This window comes from Plectropomus leopardus, chromosome 21 (assembly GCF_008729295.1).
Source record: "Plectropomus leopardus isolate mb chromosome 21, YSFRI_Pleo_2.0, whole genome shotgun sequence".
NCBI lineage: Eukaryota > Metazoa > Chordata > Actinopteri > Perciformes > Serranidae > Plectropomus > Plectropomus leopardus.
The window spans coordinates 14646369-14667941 of record NC_056483.1 but is presented as its reverse complement, the minus strand read 5'-3'; the positions used below and the strand labels follow the sequence as shown (position 1 = coordinate 14667941).

The 21573-nt window shown below is 38.2% G+C and overlaps 2 protein-coding genes across 2 annotated transcripts; both read right to left on the bottom strand.

Moving 5' to 3' along the window:
- Positions 1 to 1375: 1375 nt before the first annotated feature.
- hnf4g (hepatocyte nuclear factor 4, gamma) lies at positions 1376 to 17375 on the bottom strand. Its single transcript, XM_042510766.1, has 11 exons — positions 17200 to 17375; positions 9866 to 10034; positions 9499 to 9593; positions 8714 to 8820; positions 8445 to 8594; positions 7902 to 7989; positions 6094 to 6246; positions 4871 to 4920; positions 4469 to 4655; positions 2169 to 2291; positions 1376 to 1674 (listed from the first exon to the last, which is right to left on the bottom strand). Exons 1-11 carry the CDS (start codon positions 17228 to 17230, stop codon positions 1553 to 1555), a joined length of 1275 nt encoding a protein of 424 aa, XP_042366700.1. The 5' UTR covers positions 17231 to 17375; the 3' UTR covers positions 1376 to 1552.
- Positions 17376 to 17625: 250 nt separating this feature from the next.
- On the bottom strand, positions 17626 to 20512 carry LOC121960881 (probable G-protein coupled receptor 141). Its single transcript, XM_042510767.1, has 2 exons — positions 20311 to 20512; positions 17626 to 19619 (listed from the first exon to the last, which is right to left on the bottom strand). The coding sequence occupies exon 2, from the start codon at positions 19617 to 19619 to the stop codon at positions 18681 to 18683; it is 939 nt and encodes a 312-aa protein (XP_042366701.1). The 5' UTR covers positions 20311 to 20512; the 3' UTR covers positions 17626 to 18680.
- Positions 20513 to 21573: the final 1061 nt, after the last annotated feature.

Below are 21573 nucleotides of genomic sequence, written 5' to 3'. Positions count from 1 at the left end.
TTTTTTTTTTAAGCTATATCCATTGAAATGGTTTGTTGTGGCTGCAGCAACAGATTGGAATTGAATTTCTCTATTTCCATTTCACACTTAAATTTTCTTTATGTCAAAAATGGCAGAACAATAAATGAATGGATGCATACTCATTTGACATGGTGTACTGATGCATACAATATACAATAACTACTGCAGTCCATGTACATATTGCTCCCTGTTGTATTTCCTCTTTTGACAGCAGGAGGGTGCTACTGTACCATACTGTGACTCCAAGTCTCTCACTGTATGCATTTTCAATTAATCCACATTCAATCAATTTATTTTAAATTCTCATCGTGGAATTTTAATTAATTCACTGCATAAATTAAGAAATGTACACATTATTGACCGAAATAAAAAACACACAGGTGATTCTAGAAATTGAATATAGCAGGGTATTTTCATGATCCAAACATTTCCTATCAACCACTTGAATATATACAGTAAAATATTAAAATGTTACTTTTTATCCACATTCCTTTTTGCATTTAACATGATGTCTTTACAAACTTTTATAAATGATTTGGTCACAAACTGCTGTACCCCATTTTTTAATGCTTTAACAGTTAAATACATGTATATTAAGAATATATATATATATATAATCCATTTTATATAAATACACAAATGCAAACCATTGAATGTCTTTTTTTCACAAATCCAACTGTTAGAATAGTTACCTCTCAGTACATGGCAGTAATTAGGTCTCAGTCATTAGGTGGAAAATCTAAAACCGGAAAATCAGCAACAGCATTTCTGAAGTTCTTTAGAACACAATAACTGATCTTAGACTAGTTTACAAATGTAATAGGTCCCATTAATCCATACTGTTAACAAACATAGGTACAGTCCGAGTGATTCTGACATAACAAACATTTCTTGATAGTAAGTCATGTTGTTTTGCCATTGCTGCTGCTGTCTCTGAAATTTAAAATTAAATAGTATTTTGCACATTTACACATTATCTGTCGTGCATACCAAATGGTGAATAAACTGCACATAAAGAACCAGAAGCACATCTGTGCCCAATCCAGCAAAGCATCAAACACAAAAACAAACTACACTTCAAGCAATGCAAAGGTTTAAAAGGGCATACACGTTTTAACAGACTAATCTCTAGATTTACATTTGAATCACCATCATATCTGAGAGCATGTGCCTTACTGGACATGGAAGTGTTGTAAAACCATGGTACTGCATTGAAAAACAGTGCTGTGTATTGGTTTTAGGTGACCACAAAAATGCACAGCATGTTTTGTTAAACCCAAGTTTAGTGTTTCATTAGTTCACTGAATTTGAAAGTCACATATTGAAGTTTGAAACGGCTGCCCACAGCGGCTTTAATTGCGTCTTAGTTATTGTTGCAACACTACCAAGAGACGCAGGGAGGAGAAACAGGGTAAAGTCTAACCACAGACATTGAACAGCTTTCATAATCTTTATGCCATGACTTGGATGATGAATGGGAGACAGTGAAACCGTGCCCATGTCAGCTTGTTTGACAGAGTGCAGGGAGAAGTCAGAGATCAGTCTGTGTGGAAGGCGAGGGGCTGGCTGGAGGACAAAGAGGCTGGGGAAAGTGTTTGTACTTCTCTGGGGCCGGACCCTGAGGGGGCGATGGGATGGGGGTGTCTGGAGAGGCTGTAAGGAGAGAGGCATAGACAGATATTTCATTCTTTTGCAACTTAAAATGTTTATGCATGTGTGTGTTTGGTGGGGTATTATTGTATATGTAAAGTCTGCAAAATGTATCAACTGTGGCCCACAGGAAATATTACACATAAAGCTGCTGCTTTATAGATACACTTCCCATCAATCTTGTGTGGCCATTAGGTGGTGTAATTTCCAAATGCATTTATTTTTATTTTTAAATGAAAGCATACAATAGGACCAATACCCATCCATTCTTGTAAATGTTACATTTTTATGGATTTTTTTCCACATTCTTGATTCCTAGTTATTCGTTTCAACTAAGTTAATGGAAACACATCTGGCACACACTTTTGTAACATTTCATGAGAAGTGATAAATTGAACATAAACGTTACTTATTTTTTGCGTGTGTGTCAGAGGGTTTGTGCTTGTCTGAGGGAAAGGAGTTAGTGCGAGTGCGGTCGCTGAGTCTGCAGCTCTTACCTATCTGTGGAACGTGAGTGACAGGCATGGTGCTGATGACCAGTGTGTGTCCAGTCAAAGGGTCCTGGGCCAGCTGGGTGTGTGGTGGATGATGGTGCAGGTGTGTGGGCTCTGACGTAAAGCCTGAACACATGGCAACAAGTTTTTGTTATGCATTTACTGCTGATGTTTTTCTGAAGCTTATCTAAAAGGGTAGTATTTAGTCAGGTGACATTTAAGGGCTCACATGCTTAAAGAACTATTTCACTGCTTGAATAAATTATTAATACATTTTTAATAAAACTAGGCTGTCTATGCAGTGGAAAGGTTCAAACACTTTTGGAATTGATGCTACATGACCAGAGAAAAAGAGCTGTGGAATTTTCTTTTGCTCAAGAGATTAAAAAAACTACCAGCATACACTGCTGTGCACCAAACCAGTAAACAGCTTGGCTGGTTTTTCCACAGGAAACAATTTGGTGGCTGGCCGGTAACAAACAGTCTTGAATTATAATCAAACAGTGAGCTATAATATATGACTGAAAATATTCTAGGTGAGAAATAGGTAATGCAGGAACAGAACGTTGGTTTATGTTTGATCAACGCTGCTTTGTTTTACCATTTCATCTCACTTTTTTACAAAACAGGAAATGATGCAGCCTTCTTGTTTACAAATTTCTGTGTTACAGCCAAACGATGCACTAAATTATGTTCCTTTGACATTTTAGGCAAGAAAAATGGCAACACAGTAACAGAATCTTAGTTTATATTTCATCAGCTTTGCCTGCTTTTACAGTTTGATTAAAGTTCAGTCTGAGTTTGAGAGGGTGGGAGGTGCGCTCACTCTCAAACAGCTTCTATACTCTTTTGCTGTGTTCACGCTATGAGCGACAATGAAACAGCATGACCAGCTACATAATCACCGCATTATCAGAGTGCTAAAAAATAGTTTAGGCCAGCTGAGCTTTTTGTTTTGTAACACATCACATCCATCAGCAGTGACGAACGTCCGTTTGTAGCTTCATGTAACTAACTTCCATAGAAAATGCATTGTAGCCTGTTACTCTGTCACTCATAGTGTGAACACAGCATTTGTGTCCAAGGTGTCAGATATATGAATGTGCAAAAGTACAATCTGTAGCTGTAGAGCCAGAAAAAAAAATCTGCTGGATGACAAGACATTGATTTGAGCTGGAAGATGAGCTGGGAGAACTGGGTGCTGGTAAGATAGAGAAAACTTTAGCACAGTGCATGTACACATACTACCCACATTGTTCTGATAAAAATCTGGTTGGAAATTTGCAAAGTATTCCCTTAATGAAACGCTCCAAAACACAGATTTTCTTTTCTTGCAGATGGTGGGATTTCACCTAACAAGCCCTCATCAGACTAAAGAGAAGGTTGGGTAGTTCACTTTGCATAGTTTTCCCAACAGCACTAGTGTAAATCTGTGGTTTGGAGCTTTTAATTAACTGAGTGACGAAATTTTACAAATTTATGCAGAGTTTATTTCAGTCTGTGCCTTCAGAGGTGTATCGCCATGTGTGCATGTTTTTTATAGTAATTGAGTCAAGCCTTTATAACTTAAAAAAATCAAACCCTTAGTTTATTTTATATTTTATAATATATCTAATTTCCTTTTTCTTAATTGTTTGGTTTGGTAAGCTAATATATTTATGTTGGCATCACTATATTTAAACAGTTGTACATTCACATTACTAAATATAATACCGTCTCAACAATGTTTGAATAGCAGTTTTTGTTTTGTTAGTTCCACTTTTCTACAGGATGCTGAAAAGTAAAACACACTACTCTTTCTGTACGCAGTTTTCTTAGTCAGGTTGTCATATCCTGGAGTTGTTTTTAGCATGTATGGAGAAAAATGGAAGACATTTTTGGAGATGACTGGTACTTTATTTCCACGCCTCATCTTGTGCTTGAGGTTGTCTGTCATGGCCCTGCTTAGAATATGTTTGATGCATTCTACCTTTAACTACAGACTGTCTTATTCATACACATTTAGATGTGTTTGCAGATGTCACCTTGCGGCATCTTGTGTAGCAAGTTTTCTATTTTGGCTTTGCCTAATGTGGATAATAAAAAGTTATACCATCTCTCTGCAGATTCCCAAACTTTTTATATACCCTGGAAAACTTTTGCAGAGTATGTATACTTTTTGTTTTTCACATTGCTTCATGCTTGTCCAGTTCTACACATTTATCACTGAATAACTCCACTGGAGCATGTGCTGGTCTTGCTGAAGGTCACCCTATTTTTCTTTTTTGCAGGTTTACAAGTGCAGACACAGGGCCCAGTCTCACCTCCCAGCAGCATCTCATGCAGCAGGTTGTCTATCTTGGCCAGACCACAGAGCTTAATGAACTGGAGCTGTTCGATCATCTGCCAGGTGATGCTCTGCAGGGTGGGCAGCAGGAGTAGCAGCTCTCCAAAACGACCCCTGGAGTCGTACTGACGGTCATTAATGTAGTCTTCCAGACTCATCTGGACCTGCACACACAAGGCCAAGTGTAAGCAAACATGTCCTTCCTCTGGATATACAGCGTACAAATGTGTGAAATTGTTAATGTATACTGTAGGTGGTTGAAAAACAATTTAAGTTTTTGATGCCTGTTACTAGTACTTTTTTTGTAAATTATAATACAACATACTAGAAAAGAACTGCAACTCTGCGTTAAGCTACAAAAATCAAATGCTCGACCTACCTGCAGCCGAATAGCCTTGATCTTCGATGGGTCCCTCAAAGACTTTGCATCTGCAGATATGAAGGCAAAGCATGGAGGTGGGAGATGGATTATGGGTGAAGGAATGGGTTGAAGGACAGGAGGGTGAGGAAAAAAACAGAAAGATCAGGGATGGAATTGAGGATATGAGTGAAATTGATGGAATGATTATGGTCAAACTGGGGCATGAAGGTAAAATGAGGGGATTTAGTGAAGGGGAGAGGAAGCAGGGCAGGTAACGTGAGAGGGGGCAGGTATTGTGGTCACACTGGTCCAAAAAGACATTTAAAAAAAGGGATGGAGGGATTGGGGTCTAACTTTGAGGGGAAATGTAGCCAGATGGATGGGATTGGGAAAGGGGATCTGGACAGAAATGGCAATGGGTATTGGACAAGGTATCATTAAACATATTTAGCTTGCAATTTTTTGTCTTTTTCAATTTATTGTTGTATTGTTGTAAAGTGTTTTTTAGTTTTGTTTCTTGTTTTTCCAGCTTTCGTGCTTCATACTTTTCTTTTAATATGAATGCATTACTTGGATAAATGTATTTAGCTTTTGATATTTAACTTAGCCTTTGAAACCTGAGCAAATCTGCTTGATTTCTTTCAAAAACTGTAACAATGCAATTGCCCCCAAAAATTGCAAGAAATTAGTAAAAAAAAATTAAATACATACATAATTATTATAATTCTAAATACAGTTTTCTCAACATTTTTTCATACTTGTTTTTTTTTAAAATGATTTTCTAAATTTACTTACTTTCTTGCAGTTTGCAGGACATTTCTTGCCAAGTCTCTCATTGTCTTTTTTTTCACATTTTCAGAATAATCAAAACGGTTCAGAGGTTTTAAGACTTGAGAAAGGTGTTTGAACGCAGCACAAGAAAATTGGTGTCCATCCAGGTTTTAAAAGGGTTAATACATTTTTGGAAATAATGACAAATCATACAATACCAACCACTGTGCCAAGGTTATTATCAGTGGCAATTCCTAATCTTAATCAAGTAGTTTCTTTGTCCTAAATCAATGTTTAATTTCCAAACAGGCATTTAAATTACACAAATAGACTTAAAGTTCCTGAATGGAGGAGTAAGGACGAGCTGGAAAAACAGGGTAACCACTCATGAAAGAAAATTGGTCCTTGGCATTTGTTATTAACTGTACCACACAAATCCCCTGATGTTAGTTCGTCTTCTTTTTTATTACCTGGGTCAAAGAAGACAATAGCCTTGAGCGCTGCATACTCGTTGTCGTCTATTTGAATATCCTGGAAAGGCTGCACTAGCTCATCCAGCACTCGGTTGGCTACCTTGAATATCTCTTGTTCAGGACTGTTCCTGTGGATCACGCAGCCGTTACCTGCAGACACAGTGAGCATCAGTTAGTGCCAGTGTTGAGCTGAGTTGAGTGGGACGGTAAACTATGTGGGTGTGTATGATATGGAGTGCTGATATGGAAGGGTGAAGGGAATAAATTTCGCTTTGAGAGAAAGAAAAGTTGAATCTGACTTGTGTCAAGACTGTTAAAGGGTTTCAGTCAAGGTTATGACAAAGGTCCTAAGACATATAGTAATGCACTATGAGTGTGTAGTTAAGTGTGTAGTTGACAGACCTTCCCATAGTATGATGTTGATACTTGTCTGGGTAATGAGTAATGCCGTTTACAAGAGATACTTTTGAAGTCACAAAGAAATAGAAACCTTGAGTTAATCATTGTCAGCTAACACAACATTTGATAGGTGAAACTTCACAATACAGTATACAAGTATGTTAGCAGTCACTAAGAAAAGAGTGAGTAACGACCTGATGACTGGTGAATCGTAAATGAGTTATTCTTGAATAACTTTAATTCAAAGGCTGTAAAATAGATAACAGTGGGTTATCAGCAAACAGACTGGGAGATGCTCTATTATTAGGTAATGATTCGTTCATTAATGACTACTTTCTTCAAGAAGTAGTTCCAAAACTAACAACAACTTATTAATTAACAATAATCACAGTCCTAGCAAATCCTCAGAAAGTCTTAAAAGGTATTAATTAATCTAGAAAAGACTTTAATTGGTGTGTTTGAATATTTTTTTAAAAAGTAAATGTCAGGATGTGGGAAGTAGGAATTAATGATTATTTTTTTCTGACCTTGCATTGTAAAATCCCCAAATAATTGGTAACATTGTATTTTTTTTAATGATTTACCAAATGCCTCTCACATTTACATAATGGGGATCAGGATAATAGTACCGACAACATTCATATCATATCATAGGATCCGCTGTCTGCTAGCTAGCTGTCACTGAACCCTGCACAACATGGAAGTTTAGGAAATAGGGAAAATTGGGTATTAAACCAAGATTTCATGGCATTACCAAAACTGATAAAAGGAAGTGCATACAAGGCTCTGTAAATTCAAGCAAAACGTTTTTCCAAACCTTGGCATGATGGGAATTAATGCAGTGGAATCCCACTTACACAGTTAGAAACACAAAATCCAACAAAACAACCCACCAGGTAATAACCAAATAAGTTGTTGTTGTAATACATTTGGGCAAAACTGTAGTAACAAAAGTAATTGTCAATTCATGTTTCTTTTTCTTCCGTTTTGATTATATTAAATTGGTTTTAAATTCCATTCAGAGCATTAAAAAAAAGGTCTCAAAAAGTGTAGTGTCTAACTTTTCTTAAATTGTAGAAACCCTGAACCATTACTTACATCTCGCTGCCCCCTCAAGTTAAGTTGCACCTCATACTAAGTAGCTGATAAGTAGTCCCTCATTACTTTGTGATTATCCAACCATTACAATCTCTTATATAGTACTCCTCAGTGTTCTCATGGAACCACTCATTAATGATCCATTAATTATAAGGTCGATCTTGATGTGTTCCTCACTCGTTCCTTTCGTAAACACTCACATTTTTGTTTGCAACTTATTGTAAAGTGTTACCCATTTGATCAGACTTGAGTGCTGAATCACCTGATTGCACAATGTGTAAATATGTGTAAATAAGATGAGCTCATACCTAAAAGCAGGAAGTCCTTGAATGGAATTGACCTTTTGGCGACCCCAAGCAAAAGGTGTTCCCCTGCATGAGCCCTGAGCAAACTCACCTATAAACAAACACACGCACACACATCCACAGATGAACAAAGAACACAAACAATACAACAATGCCTCCCCTTTTGCCCTTGCGTACATCACAGAGAAGCCATGTTTGTAGTGTAGTGTGCTATATTTAGTAGTCTTTGTATTAGAGCAAGATCTGTGACACTTCACTTAATTACTGCTTCTAATATTCTTTCATCTTACTGTGCATTTGGTTGATCTTTCTTTCATCTCAAGTGAAAGACAGAATAAGCCACTTGTTAGAGCAGCAAGCACACTCATACAAGCATACAATGACTAATATTAAAAGAGTGAAAGCACTTCAAAAAGTTATTAAACCAAAGTACTGAAGTCTGAGAGTTATTCATTTAATTTGGGACATGGGATTCAAATGTGCACAAGGATGACTTATTACAACAAACAACAGCTAATCAAAATTGACCAACTATGGCCATGTTACCTGGTCATCCAGTGGCAGTTCTCCAAATGCAGGAATGTATTTGGCCCATTCCACCAACACCAATAACTGTTGTCTCATAGAATCACATACATCCCCCACAGTGGCGGACTTCTGCTCCGATATGTCTGCTATTCCAATCGGAGCGGTGATCTGGAGGAAGTCAGGGAATAATGGTTTCTTGAGTCAAAGTTTGCTGATTTTGTTGTGCAAGTACTGTAATCATGCACATTATGTGCTGCCTAGTAAGGTAAACAAAAAGGCAATGTCACCTGTTGGGACAATGATTCAGCTTGGGCCAAAATAGTAATGGGTGGTAAGTCTTGGGCGTCTGGGATACTTCTTCGGGAGCTGATCCGATCTCTCTCATTCTGCACAGCTAAAATGTAACAGAGCCCTAAAGTTACTGAGTGTGTGAAAAAGACAGAGCAATGAGACATTATCGACTGTATTTTTTGTGTAAAAATCAACAAACTATTTATCCTGGTTTTAGTGTTTGCAAGAATTTGATTTGGATTTAGTTGGGGGTGAAGAAAAGGTCCTGATTACAAACAATGCCAATGAAGCTCGGGCAGTTAACATTTAGGAAAATAGCCATGCAGGCTGGCATCAGCAAAAGGAGTCAAACGTTAACCAGTTGCAATCCAGAACAACATGTTTGAATAACACATGATTAGGTGTCGTAAAACTCTGTGCCAAGGTTATACCCCTCATAAATACACACACACACTCTAAGTAATCACCTATTTTATGGCTGAGACCATTTCAACCATCTTGAAGCAGCTTTCAGAATCTCTGAAGACAGGCTCTCCTTAAGTATCGCCAGTTTAAAGTCTTGTCTCTAAACTTCATCTAAAATTCATACATTTTCTGCTGGCAATATACCATGAAAATCAGTTTGTCCAAAAACTAACATGGTATCCAAATAACTTTAACTTTTCATTTTGTATCTTCATACATAAAGTTTTAGTGGGCTTTCTAGATAAGAGGGGGAAAAAACAACATACATGGTTTCTTGTTTCTCTCTTATACAGGGAGCAGAAAGGATGTTCCGTACCTTCTTTCTTCATGCCAGCCCTGAAGCATTTGTTAAGTCTGCAGAAACGACACTGGTTCCTCTTATCTTTATCCACAATGCACTGTCTGCTGAACCTGCATACAACATACACACAACGATGTAAGTAGTCTCACAGAGCAAGACATGATGACATACTGCAACATAACATCATTTGACGTGATATGCCGTGGAATGATGACTATGCTGAAACGTTATCAGTTGTTTAAGAGTTCTTTTTAGATATGTACAAGAGCATATCTATGTGCACATGTATGCATATTCTTTCTGTTATATTGCTATACTATAATGCAAGCAGGGCAGGATTTTAAGTGCATATGTGTGCTCTCACAGTATTTGCCATCTGTACCTGCAGGTGTAGACATGGCTCTTGCGTATGGAGCGTCTGAAGAAGCCTTTACAGCCGTCACAGCTGGAGGCTCCGTAGTGTTTCCCAGTGGCCTTGTCTCCACAGATGGCACAGTTACTGCTGACCCCGTCTGGACCGACTGACAGGCTCGGCTCTGTCGGCATGCTGTCTGAAACACAGAAACACTCTCACAGGTAAATACACACGCAGTACAAAGACAGATGTGCACATAAACTCAGACAAAAACGCAATAACAAAGAGAATCAGTGTATTGCAGTAAACATCCAGAAATAGTTCACTATGGTCTAGTAATGGTACCACAGTGCTGAATGTCAACTCGAATATTTATAAAATTGAGGCCACTATGTGTATAATATCTGTGCCATTACACTGTAGCATCTTACTACTGCATCCAAAGTAAAATTACAAAGACTTTTTAATGTTTATGTAACTGCAAAGTCATTTGTGTGGGATGTTTGATTTGAACATCAATTTAAACATGAATTACAAAAAAAACAAATAAATGTCAGCTCAGTCGACAGGCATTTTAAACATCAATAATGATGTCTTTATTTTTATGGCTTATCTTTTCAGTATCATTACTACCATGACGGTTGTTATTAGTATCAGCAGCAACAGCATCGTCGCCATAATCAAAGCCGTAATCATCATCATGCACATTTATCGTCCGGTCAGAGCCTACCAAATGGAACAACAGCACAGTCATAGCATTTGCAGGTGAAAAATAGAGATGCATTGACACAGACACTTTCACATCCCCTCGATACTCTCTCAGTCCGACAGTGACAAGGTCACATGACTCAATGTTCAGCTGACTTTCTGTTCACAGACATCAGTGTTTCATTTAGTTGCATGTTTTCTCTTCCAAAAAACACCTTCATATCACATACCTGAGATTGCTGCCTAAATACTTTTATCACATTCTGATTTTATGCTTTTACAACCTCTACCCTGCCCTTCTCTTTCCTTCACTACCACAAATATCCACTTACACACCCATATACAAGCAACAGGCAAGTAGGGATAACTTCTCACGATGAGTGTTGGCAGACAAGTGGATACACGCGCTGTTGGCCAACATTAAAATGTCCTGACTTTCCCCATCTCTTCATTTAGCTAATTATGTAAAAACAACACAGACTGATTTCCTTTTCTGCAAATAGCAACTCATTTGCCTTCAGCTGCTCTAACTTTGCTCTGTCAGTAAAGTCTTACTGGGGTTTAGGTGGTAAACTGTCCACCCAAAACCCTCCTTAAAGTTACATTATTTTTAACTCTCTGAAACCTGGTGTGACATCATTTTTTCTTGTGTTGCATTCAGACACATTCACAAGTATTTAAACCTTCGAATTCTGAGCAAACTGAAAACATTGAAAACATTTTGAAAACATTGGGAAAAACCCTTTTGAGCTACTGTTCCATAAGTTGCAGCTAAAATGTAACAGAGACCTTAAGTTACTGAGTTTGTGAAACAGAGAAAGCAATGAAATGAGTAGATTTGGAAAACATATATTTTTTTAAAGCTATGGAAAAATGGCCAAGAAATTGTATTTATAATGGCCATAATTATATATCTAAAATTATTTTACATACTAATTATTTTTATAAACACAAAATAGGTAATTTCCTTGTTGTTTTTTGTTTTTGTTTTTTTGTTTTACTTTTTTCTTTCGTTTTTCGCTTTTTCCTGTGTTTTGGAAAGAAATGAGCCCATCTGCTGAGGTATAAAGAGGGTTAAACAAGGAGGCTACAGATTTATCAGATACACAATACAAGTCTCACTTCTCTGTCCATAAGCCATTTTGCAGGCACCTGCTGCCAAAAATCTGCTTTCCAGTCTGTGTATGTACACATCAAAGCCTATAAAGATGGCTGTCTGTCCACTGTCATACACTATGTGAGCACATCCAACTAAACTTGCATGCTAGAAAACATGCTTTACACTTCAGTTAGTGTTTATATGAGCTTGCCTTGTTTGTTTATGTGGGTTTTATGTGGGTGTAGCAGGGCTGGAAATTTTTCCCCACCTACCACTGTAGCTAGTTCCAAAATCTACCAACCACTCAATAGATTACCACTGTGTTTTTTGGCTGGAGAGTAAAGCAAACTGTGTAGCTATACACATCATTTGGCTGGTGACTGGTGTTAATTTCAACCCTAGTGTGTAGGTGGCTCCATGCACTTACCTCCTCCTCCACAGAGCACCTCTGCATTCTCAAAGCCCAGTGTGCTGTATGAGGGATCCAGGCCTTCACAGTAGTTTGCTACTTCCATGTCTAACAGAGATTTACTCTGAGGAACAGGAGGATACTTCATTCCTGTTTTGACTTGATCTTCCTCACACTTTCTTCTTTCTCTTCTCTTCTCTTCTCTTCTCTTCTCTTCTCTTCTCTTCTCTTCTCTTCTCTTCTCTTCTCTTCTCTTCTCTTCTCTTCTCTTCTCTTCTCTTCTCTTCTCTTCTCTTCTCTTCTCTTCTCTTCTCTTCTCTTCTCTTCTCTTCTCTTCTCTTCTCTTCTCTCTGTCTCCTTGTCCTTATCTGCTGGTCTCTGCTTCATCCAATTCTTACAACCATGACAAGGGAGATGCCCTCACATAAAAGATCTATAATCCCATCTGATTGGGTTGGGTGCAAGGAGAGGGGAGGAGCTGTGGCTAAGACTTCTCACCTTATTGCACATTACTTATCTGTCCCTCTCTCACACTTATCTCAGGGATGGATAGATAATGGTGAAGGATATATTTCCTTTCTCACCCTCTACCTCCTCTGTTCTACCTCTATTTTTTAACATGAGACAGATTGCATGAGATTTTGGAGGATGGCTCGTGCTTCATGTGGATGTTGGCTTGCTCCTGTGTGTGCGTGTATTTGCACACATGACAGAGTTTTGTTCTTACAGGCACAAACATTTGTGTGTGTGTGTGTGTGTGTGTGTGTGTGTGTGAGAGAGAGTGTGTGTGTGTGTGTGTCCTTACTAGGCTTTCTAATCTAATCAATACCGGAGTAATAGCTCCACCACCTCAGCAGATATAATCTATAAAGACACAAAGTGTGGTGGAAAACACTGATAACTTCCATTAACTCTTCTGCAAACACACTCATTTGGTTTACATCAAACAGTCATTCATAAAAGTTGAGAAAACATTATCCTTCATGTTTTTTAATTAACTGCTTATATACACAACTCAAATGATATTAAACTTACTGACCACTCGCCAAACCTGTATGTAAAAGCCTATCAAGGGACAATAGTTAAAATTAGCAATAGCTATACACTCCTTGTACAATACATCAGTCTCATACTCTGTATTTGAGTCATGTTAAATTGAATCACATCAAATAAAATAAATTCAAATTAAATTCAAACATCAGTTTTTTTTGTTCTTGTATTTTAGGTTAAAGGAAAATTTAATTTGTTAAGTCATTTTTTTTAAATATGTTTTGTGGGCTTCATTTTGGAACTTGGATTAATTGCAGTTTTGCTGTCAATGTTTGTGACTTAATATCAGCACAGGCCTACATTTGTAAAGCTGATTACGATAAATGATACTCTTCAGATTGGATGATTCATATTTGTCTTTTCCTTTAAGACTGATGAGCCAGTCTGCCATGTAAAAGTATTACTTACTACCTGAAGAGCAGCATCTAATATTAACCCTATCATTCTCACACTTCTTTTAGCTTTCTTATTGTAAAAACAGATAGAGTCAGGGGGCAACAGAAGTGAAAATCAAAACCACGAGTTAAGTCGTTCTTAGTGAGCTGCCTCCTCTGTCAGAGCAGGAATGCTGTAAACACATTGTAATTTACTACCATAAACCAGTTAAAATGTCCCATCACACCCATTTTACATGGGGAGTTTCATTGCACTAAATCTTGTTGTGTGGCTTAAAGGTAATCAGTTTGGGGCATTGTGTTAGAGAGGGCTGTAAATGATAAGAGGCAGTATTATGGGAGATTTGATGCCCTACATCAGTAATGAGTGAGCCAGTCAGCCAAGCACCTACAGTGAATGAGCAGGCGTGGGGGTCATGTGTTGTCTCTGTAGGCTCAATAAACGAAAATGCACATTATCACAGGTAATGAACTCACACTTACTGAACATAAAGAGGAACAGCAATTAGTATGCTGTCACACGGTAATAACCTGACATCTTTGTTAAGGCGGCAGGCTGAAACAAAGGGGTTGAATGACGAGAGAGAAAGAAAGAGACATAGAGAGACGTGATATAGAGATTACATTTTAACCAGGCAGTGAGGTCAGGCCTCCTGACTCATCAGGTTTGTGGAGAAGAAGAATTGCTCTTTACGATCACGTTCACAGTCACATAAAAGGACTGGTATAGAGCACTGTGGAATGAGAGTGCTGGATTCACTTCATCATCACATCAGATAAATGACACTATACCTGTATTAAACTAGGATTAGTAGGAAGCAAGAATGAAGTGTGGAAATGCTGTAGATCTGTATACAGCATGTGGGCATTTAGGTTCCTATGAAAATACAGTGTGATATTGTCAAGACTCACTTGTAGACAGCAGTGGTGTATGGTAGTCACAACAGGTTCCAGTGAAAGCTATTATGACAGGCCCTAGTGCACACCAGTTACTAGTTATAAAGCACACACACACACACACACACACACACACACACACACACACACACACACAGAGTAGCCAAAGGAATTTAATTTAGGGACCTTGGCTACCTTCTTCTTTTGCCTTTTTTTCTCTTGTCTCTTCTCACTGTTGCTTTTATGTTTTAAAGTAATGAATGCTCACTCAGCTTGAACAGCGGTGGAGGAAGTATTCAGATCCTTTGCTGACTAATGTCACTGAAAATCATACTTAAGTGAAAGCAAGTAAGTATATTTAGAAACACATTCCACATTCTCAAAATATTAATAGTCAAAGTACACAAAGCAGGAAAATCTCAATAAATAGATAAAAAATGTTAAATGTTTATGTTCGAAATGTTCGAAAATAGTTGTCAATTAATTTTCTGTCAGTCGGCGAATTGATTAATTTACTTATCATTTCACCTGTACTTTGATAAACAGTTGGGTAGTTGAATTTATGACAAAATATTTTTATAAACTCTTCTCATGTTTTTTATGTGAATATGTTTATGTGTTTATGTGTGTTTATGTTTTAAGTAACTAGTAACTAAAGCTTTCAGATAAATGTACTGAAGTAAAAAGTAAAGTAAAAATATTTCTGTCTGAAATGTACTGGATTAGAAGTGTAAAGTGGAATAAAAAGAATAGACTCAAGTAAAGTACAAATACCACAAATATGTGCTTAAGTATAGTACTAAGTATATGTATTTAGTAACATTCCACCACTGGGCTTGCAGATGTGCTCAGCCTGTCTTGACAGATTTTGCCCCTAACATAGCTACTGTGTGTCATATTGTCTTGTTGCTTTACCACCTGAAGCCGTTAAGACTTTATGCTTGCTCTGCTTTTTGATGATGATTTGAAAATGCCCGATGAAGATCTCTGCTAGTTTTTGCATAACTAAAAATACTGGTAACTTTTAATACAGTGTGCAAATCGTTTGATTCTTGCCCCATGTATATATAGAAAATGGCCACATTTTCTACTTTACATGAGTTCCTACTAGAACACGGACATATTTCAGAGGTGGCCATCTGAATCGCATGTTAGGGCCCACTATCTCTGCGCCCTCCTACCCATGTGTCCCAGAGCCTGCACCGGCTAAATTTATGCCCCTGGTCGATAAGTACAATATAGCTGTTTTAGCCTCACCCTCCTCTGTTAAGTGCAGGGAAAAATGCGTTTGTGTAATAATGAGTGCCATTGATCTTTTTCTTACTGTATTTAGAATACTTCACAAACCCCTTCTCTTAATTTGTTTTCATCAAGATACAATATCTCAAACACTGAAGATCAGCTGTTTATAAAGACATACTGTAGAAGCTTACTGAGTTTGAAATTTTACATGTGAATCTATTACGTAAAACCTATGACCGACACATTCATATAAATACCTAAAATAATAACAGCTGTTATGACTTCTTCAGCTGAGAACCAAGCAGGATGTCATTGAGGAACCATTCATCCACCTAGCAACAAAAAGCTCTTTCAAGCCATAAAACTCAGTGCTAAGAGCTATCTGTGTGAACTGGCCATAACACTGCCGCCTCTATTTAGATTAGAGGTTTTAATAGTCACAGATGATGATCAGCCACCCAACTGACTCTAGAAAACCACCACTTCCTTATACCTGGGCAATATTAAAACAAACAAACAAAAAACATACACTGAACAGTCGACTATCCACTTTAAAACTCTATGGAAGGATCAGCTTTTTTATGTGTGTGACACATGATTTCTCCAACTGAAGTGCTGTCTAAATTATCTTTAGACTGTAAAGAGTATACACGCAATCACCTGCACAATTTAGGGCAAACCAATACAACAACACACACTACATCGTCAAAAATAATCAACCTTCTGACACAATCTTAATCGTAATTATAAGTCTGGGAATTGGAATGTCAATATCCAATTATACCAACTAAACATTTTAGAAATACATGATATTTAGAGATCATAATGAAATATATTTTAGAAATATATAATATATAGAAATCATTTTGACCCGATGAAGATTCAAGTAGGATTGAAACATTGTCTTAATTAAACTTGCGTGGCATGGAGTAGGTGTGCAGGTCTCACGTTTTTTCCTAATTTGATCGTCCCAAGTTATTTTGATGTACTCTCAGTGGCAGTATCATATAGGTAGTGCATCACAGCAGAAAAATACAGTGTGACTTTATTACCATCTCCCTGCTTAGCAACCTGCAGCAACACTACTCTTATTATAGATAATGTCGTTGTACAGGTGAAATAGGTTATCACTTGATCTTTACAGCACAGCATGCGTGACAAAGTGAGTCTGAATCTTATCTGTTTTAAGAAAATGCTGTCTGCTTACAGAGAGGTGAGAATAAAGAAATAAATATGCGGGACAAAAAAACAACAAAAAAAAAAAATTCCAGCACTAGAGTTGAAAAACCTCATATTGTAACATTCAATTCAAAAGCACATCAGCTTTCATTTTAGGTCACACAAAAGCAACTAAAGTGTGTGTACCAGGGAGTACCACCATTACCACCAAAATACAAACCACGTGATTTAACAGAACATGTTACCAAACGTCCTTGAGAAACTGCCAAAGGTAGGCTTTACTTTCTATTTAAAAGCAATAGCTTACCTTATAATTCTTATAGCCGATGTGAATATTTTGCATTACAGTGACAATATAATTCATAGGAGGACTTTGACTTACCTGTGTTTCTGTTTCCGTGTGGGATGTGCATTTATCCAGGTGTACCGCTGTCCTCCAGAAGTTAGCAGTCCCTCAGCGCGACATTAGTGACACAGAAAATAGGAAAAATGGTGCGTTCGACAGCATTAAAAGGGAAGGTTGGAGAGCTGAGCAGCCTATAATTCATGAAGCGACACATTGGATGGCGCCACCATAGCCCTGTCATTAGATCGATTTACTAAACAAACTCAAAGTAGGGTGGGGATGTTAAACAGTAACCCAGAGCCATAAAAACCAAAAGGAAAGGATCACCAGGTGTGTGTGTTTGTGTGTGTTTGTGTGCATGTGTGTATGTCAGTCTGGGCCTCTAACACCACCTCTGAGGGCAGAGGGTAAGAGAAGCAAGAGGTTCAAGGTAATGTTTCACAAAATAATGGTGAAAAAGTAACGATTTTAGACATTTATTTCACTGCAGCTATGTACACAGGGGTCAAGCGTTAGCAAATACAGTGAAATATATTTATGTTTAATTTCCACTTATATGGCTTTCATATGAAGTCAAATTCTGATGAAAATTAAGAAACCTAAAGACCAGTGGCACAATGTTGCATTACAAATGTCAAGTTTGAAGCTCTTGTAGTATATACAGAGGCCAGCAGATGGCAAGAGTTCATTCATTTTGAGTCAAAAGCAAAGGACAGTTTCCAGTCATGTCATCTTCTGTCAATATTTTTAAATGAAGAAACACCGTTTAAGGAGTTGCCTAGTAGCCTGCTAATTAAAACACACACCACATAGCCTTGATTGCATGTCATACCTCTATCTGCCCTTTCAACAATCAAATGATGATAAAAATTACTATAATACTATCAGAAAAAACACAGAAACATAGTTTAAAAAGACTGCATCCAGCTGAAATTTCTCCCGGTTAGAATTCCTTCCGTCTTCATTGTTCACAAGGTTTTTACAGAGAGTCAAATTAAACACAGAGGTCTCTTCCTCTCCAAAACAAATGGATCAAAAATGCTGAAAAAAACTGTTTCATATTACAAATCAATGTGCCTGCGACGTTGTTCATCATATTGGAGACATCATTGCAGAAAATAAGCTTTGTGGCAAACAAACAGTTATGATACTAACACGTTTTGTTCAGCAAAATAATACACACAAATGAATACCACTTTTAGGATTTTTGAAGTGTAAATGCATTCGCTGGAAGTAAAAAGCTATATCTAGGCTTAAACATACTACACTACCTTGCTACTGTTATGGGGCTGTAAAGTTGTGTTCAGCATTGCTCGGCGTGATGACATTCTGTAGTCTCATTTAAAACTAAAACTAAAAAAACAACATACTTATTACATTATATTTCTGCCAATTTGTCCCCCCTAAATCCTGAACACTGGATCTTATTAGATAATTAAATGAGGAACAGCAAAGTGAAATTAAGTTACAAAATAAAGCAAATCTTGACCCCCTAACACACATCCTACCTACAGTGTTTAAATAGCCTTTCCCGGTAAGCACATGTAGCAGGTTCTCCTCCCCAAGAAGGTGAGCATGTCCAAACAGTTAAAAGTGGTCAGACTCAGAAACACCTCATTGACACTCTCCAGATGGATGTGCTCTAAGTAATTCAGCCGGAATATGTGGTAGGGAATGAAGCAGACCACCATGATGAGAGCAAAGCACAAACTCTTCAGCTGAGCCCAGAAGTCCTGCTGAGAGGTGCATCCCCGGTGGTGTGTCCTGTATAAAACCCTCAGGACGTTGGCTTGGAGGGCCGTCAGCACGGTGGCCACCACTATGATGACTGTGCTTGTGAAGTAGTTGAACACCTTTGCAGACTCTATGCACTTGCCAAACTTGAAGCAGGATGTGGCATTGGAGTTCTCTGAGCTCTCATCCTCCTCAGTGGTCTTGCCGTAGGAAAAATGAATTATTAACGGAACCGCAACAAGCACAGCGATCCACAACACTGCACTGCCAATGAGTGCATGAATCTTTTGGATGGACGCCACCTGCTCAGCTCTATGGTAGAACGCCATCAGGCGCGTGATAAGGATTATCACGTAAAATATGAAAGACATGTACATGTGGATGTGGATCATGCTGCTGACCACTTTACACCAGCTGTGGCTCAGGGTCCAGTCATGAGCTGCGTAGTAGTAAATCCTGAAGGGTACAGTGAGAAGGAAGATAAAGTGGGCGAAGATAAGGTTGAGTACGGCGATGGAGGTGATGGATGTCGTGCTGGACTTCATGATGTGCATCATCAGGCTCAGGCTGATGGTGCCGCTTAGCAGAACCACAGAGTAGATGACCAGGAGGACTGGGTGGTACTCATTTTCAGACGGTTTTGTAGTTCCGGTGAAGGACATTGGAGTCATTGTGGAATTCACGGCTGTGGATGTCAAGTTCTGGGCTACAGTGGAAGCCATCTTAAACAGAAAAAGAAAAGGAGGAAGAGAGAGGGACACATTAGATACAAGAGGGGGGGGGGGGGGGGGGGGGTTCTTATCTGAATTTAGATAAGAACCCCTGATTAGAGGGTGTCATGTGCGGTACAGACTGTGACACTCCTTGAGGCAAATTTTTAGACCCAACACAGAATTATATTTACAATCCCAACTGATATCCGCTCTTTGTTTTAAAGATTCTTTTTGTGACTTTTTGCCTCATAAGATCGGACTGCTTAAGTGTGGAACTGAGAGAGAGAGGGCCGACATGCAGCAAAGCACCGATGTTAGAATTGAAACCATTGGCCGCAGCGACAAGGACATAGGCTCTGTACTTACTCTCTCACTCGCGCTCTAACCCTAACCCTAAAAAAACATAATCTAGATGAAAACATTAACCTGAGTATACACTTAGTTTGATATGCTTCAAGTTGTTACAACAGATCAGTGTAAAAGAAAGCAGAACCAAATACAAATTAAATAAACAAAAATTATGGAAGTAGAAATTAAAAATATATATATTTTGTAAATGCCACATTTAAACATAATTGAGTTTAGAAGTAAAGATAACCTTCACAGTGTAATCCTTACCAAAAGACCAATGCTGAAATGGAAACTGCATCGTGAATAAACTTAAGTCAAAAGCAGAGGGTTTACCAGTTGACTTACGTACCTTTTGGTTCTAATAAGAACTGCCTGTCGAATGCTCCTGTGTGTGAATAAAGGCGTAAAAAGGATGTCCTCCTTTACATTGAATCACATTATCTCCAGCGAGCGGTAGTCTAGGACGCATATGCTTGTGTGTGCGTGCCAACTGTGTGTGGAAGTTAAGTTTATGAAAATGAACTGTCTGTCTGTCTGTGTGTTGAAAACCAGAAACCACGGCCCAGTTTTGCATATTGTGTACTGTGTGTGTGTGTGTGTGTGTGTGTGTGTGTGTTTGTGCATATGTGCTGTCAGAAACAGGAGGCGATTGCGCACACATGTATGCACAACCACAGAGATGGCTGCTTCCTCCTTCTGATCGCCCCTCTACCCACGCCTATTATTCTTGTCTGTAATATTCACCTAAATACAAACCATTAGAATGTGACATAGACATAGTGGATGGCTTATAGAACTGCTGATAAGTAGAGGAACATGATGGTTTGGTGCCTGATTGCAGATGGCTATAGTATGTCTTGAGGGTTTACAAATATGTCATGGTAATACCAGAGGACTAAATAGCATCAAATATGTCTGTAGTTTAGAAACGCAAAACTTAAACATTCAGCCGACTGTTTATGCCGAAGAAGCATCTTATACCAAAAAGAAAAAACATTCATAGATGCAAAGCCGATGCCTGTAGCTTCTTCTGCATTTCAGTGTGAAACCCTTCGCTTTTCACCCTTAACTAGGTTCATTTAGATGTTTTATGTCTTGTTATGTGACTCCTTTGGATCTCAGTTAGTATGTTCTTCATGGAGGCAAATGTCTTTATCAGTTTAAGAGTAATTAACATTTATCTGTTTCCTGTACAATCTAATATAGCAATCAATAATATTCTTCAGAAGCTTGTCTTGAGTTGCAAAAACATGTCATAACTCAGATGCCAATTAAATCTTAACTGCTGCTCTTAAAGTATTACATCAAGATCAGAGACAGTGATGCGCAGATCTAGACAGCCAATAGTCTATGCGCATTGCACTCTGGAGTAAGAGTATTGGCTATTTCAAAAGAGAAGAAGTGAGAGAGGATGTGGTCATGCTGGCTCTGATGTTAAAATATGTGTTAATCTTCTATGAGCATCTCAGCAAGCACTAAGTTATGTGAGGCATACACTGACACTCCAGCTGTTGACTTTGAGGTGCAATAGACACGACATTTATGGACTAATTATTTATAAGCCTTTACTGCATTTCCTGATAAAGGGAAGTACAGAAAAACCCCTGTAATC